Consider the following 1737-nt stretch of genomic DNA (forward strand, 5'->3'; position numbering starts at 1 on the left):
TATTTATTTATTTATTTATTTATTTTGTGTCTGTGTGTGGCCAGCTCAGCCCACCAGGGGACGGAGCTGGCTGGCATGTGGTGCTGGGGATTGAACCGCGGTCCCTCTGCTTTGCTTAGCTTAGCTTGTTCTAAGTAGGTGCTTTAGACCACTGAGCCATCTCACCAGCCCACAAGGTAAGCTATTTTAAAAGTGTTTGTGAAAGCTCTGCTCAGCCCATCTTCACCCCAATGCTAGTTGTCTCTAAAGGATAAATTATCCTATCATTTACCATCTGCCATTAGTTGTCATTGTTAGTTCTTACTGTTTGTCTGATACTTGTTTGATTTTGCCTTATTTTAGGTTAGGTGGTTGTATTCCTAGACTGAAATAATTTTTTCTTATTTGACCCTCAGATGTCAGTATTGAACATGGTGGTGAGCCGGAACCCTGGCAACACTGAGTCGGTGAAAGCCAAAGAGGAACTCATCTTCCATTGTGGATTCAGGCGTTTTCGAGCCTCACCTTTATTCTCTCAGCACACTGCAGGTTTGTAGTGGGGAAGCTTCTTGGTTCTTGTCCATTTTAAGAGACTGACTATTGGTGGGGAGGTAAAGAGGAAGGTACAGAATACACAGTTCAAGCATTATTCAGTACTCTTAGGAGCCAATGATGTTCTTATTCATAATGTCTGAACCTATCTGAAGCATCCCTGTGATGCCACCTCTGTTGCTGAGGCTCCTTTGGCATGAATATTTGTTCTTGTAGGTTTTGAATCAGCAGCTTTATGAAAAAAGAATGTGTCAGTGTATGGTGTGGTGTCTGGTGTGCCAGTGCCAGCATGAAGTAACAGCGATAGGGTATGGCCCAGAATTGGGTAAAGTGTGAGTTTCAAGGTGGTGAGACTAGATGAAAATTGGGAAAGTGGTAGCCAGAGACATTTGTGTGGCAAGAATGATTGTGCTCCTACGTTAGGAGTAGTAAGATGTGTTGCCCACTAATTCAATAGCTTTTGAAGATAACCTTAGTTCACTTAGCCTTTAGTACTGGCAGGAGAGATAAAAGCAGAATTAAAGGTGCTCTGGAAAAGTTATCATCTGGCTCTTTGCAATAAATGTTGCCATTCCCTGCTCAAGACTAAGTGCTGATTATTTAGCAGAAGGGTCTCAATTAAGCACTGGTTCTCAAATGAGGTAGGTGTGATAGGCATCAGAATAACCTGGAAAACCTTTTGAAGTTTTGGTTCTCAAGATTTCTGTCTTTGGTTGAAATATGACAGGACTGGCTTACAGATTTTTAGTAGTACTGAGATAGGTAAGATTTTTAAGAATTAGTAGGGCAAAAAAAACATAAGCTACTTTCACTTTGAGTTGAGTTTTGCTTGGGGTTGGGATATAGCTGAGTCCTTGACTAGCATGTGTGAAGCCTTGAGTTCAGTCCCCAATACTGGAGAAAAAAAATGCAGTGATAAGGTTTTTCCTATGGTTTCTCACAATGTTTTGTGGCTCTTTTCTTTTTTAACTTTTATAATTGCAGCGGATAAGCACAAATTTCAGAGATTTCTAACTGCTGATGCAGCCTTGGTAGCAACAGTATATGCACCAATTACTTTTCCTCCTGCATCTGTGCTTCTTTTTAAGCAGAAAAGCAATGGTGAGTTGAGTTCATGTAAGTGAACAGTTCTACCATCTTTAATAGGATTATCACTTTGTATTTTGATTTGGGAACCAAACAGTATGGAAACTGTAATGAGGGTTT

The 1737-nt window shown here is 40.6% G+C and overlaps 1 protein-coding gene and 1 non-coding gene across 2 annotated transcripts in view; both read left to right on the plus strand.

The window, feature by feature from the left end:
- The window catches only part of Tsr1 (TSR1, ribosome maturation factor), a 14127-nt gene that overhangs the window by 10603 nt on the left and 1787 nt on the right, over nt 1–1737 (plus strand). Inside the window, 2 exon segments of the mRNA XM_012515615.2 lie at nt 396–528; nt 1516–1735. Coding sequence (XP_012371069.1) covers nt 396–528; nt 1516–1735 — 353 coding nt within the window.
- On the plus strand, nt 638–728 carry LOC111817870. Its single transcript, XR_002821972.1, has one exon. It is a non-coding gene; the product is annotated as a small nucleolar RNA SNORD91 family (small nucleolar RNA).

The sequence above is a fragment of the Octodon degus genome, unplaced genomic scaffold (assembly GCF_000260255.1).
Source record: "Octodon degus isolate 3935 unplaced genomic scaffold, OctDeg1.0 scaffold00072, whole genome shotgun sequence".
In the NCBI taxonomy this organism is placed as follows: Eukaryota; Metazoa; Chordata; class Mammalia; order Rodentia; family Octodontidae; genus Octodon; species Octodon degus.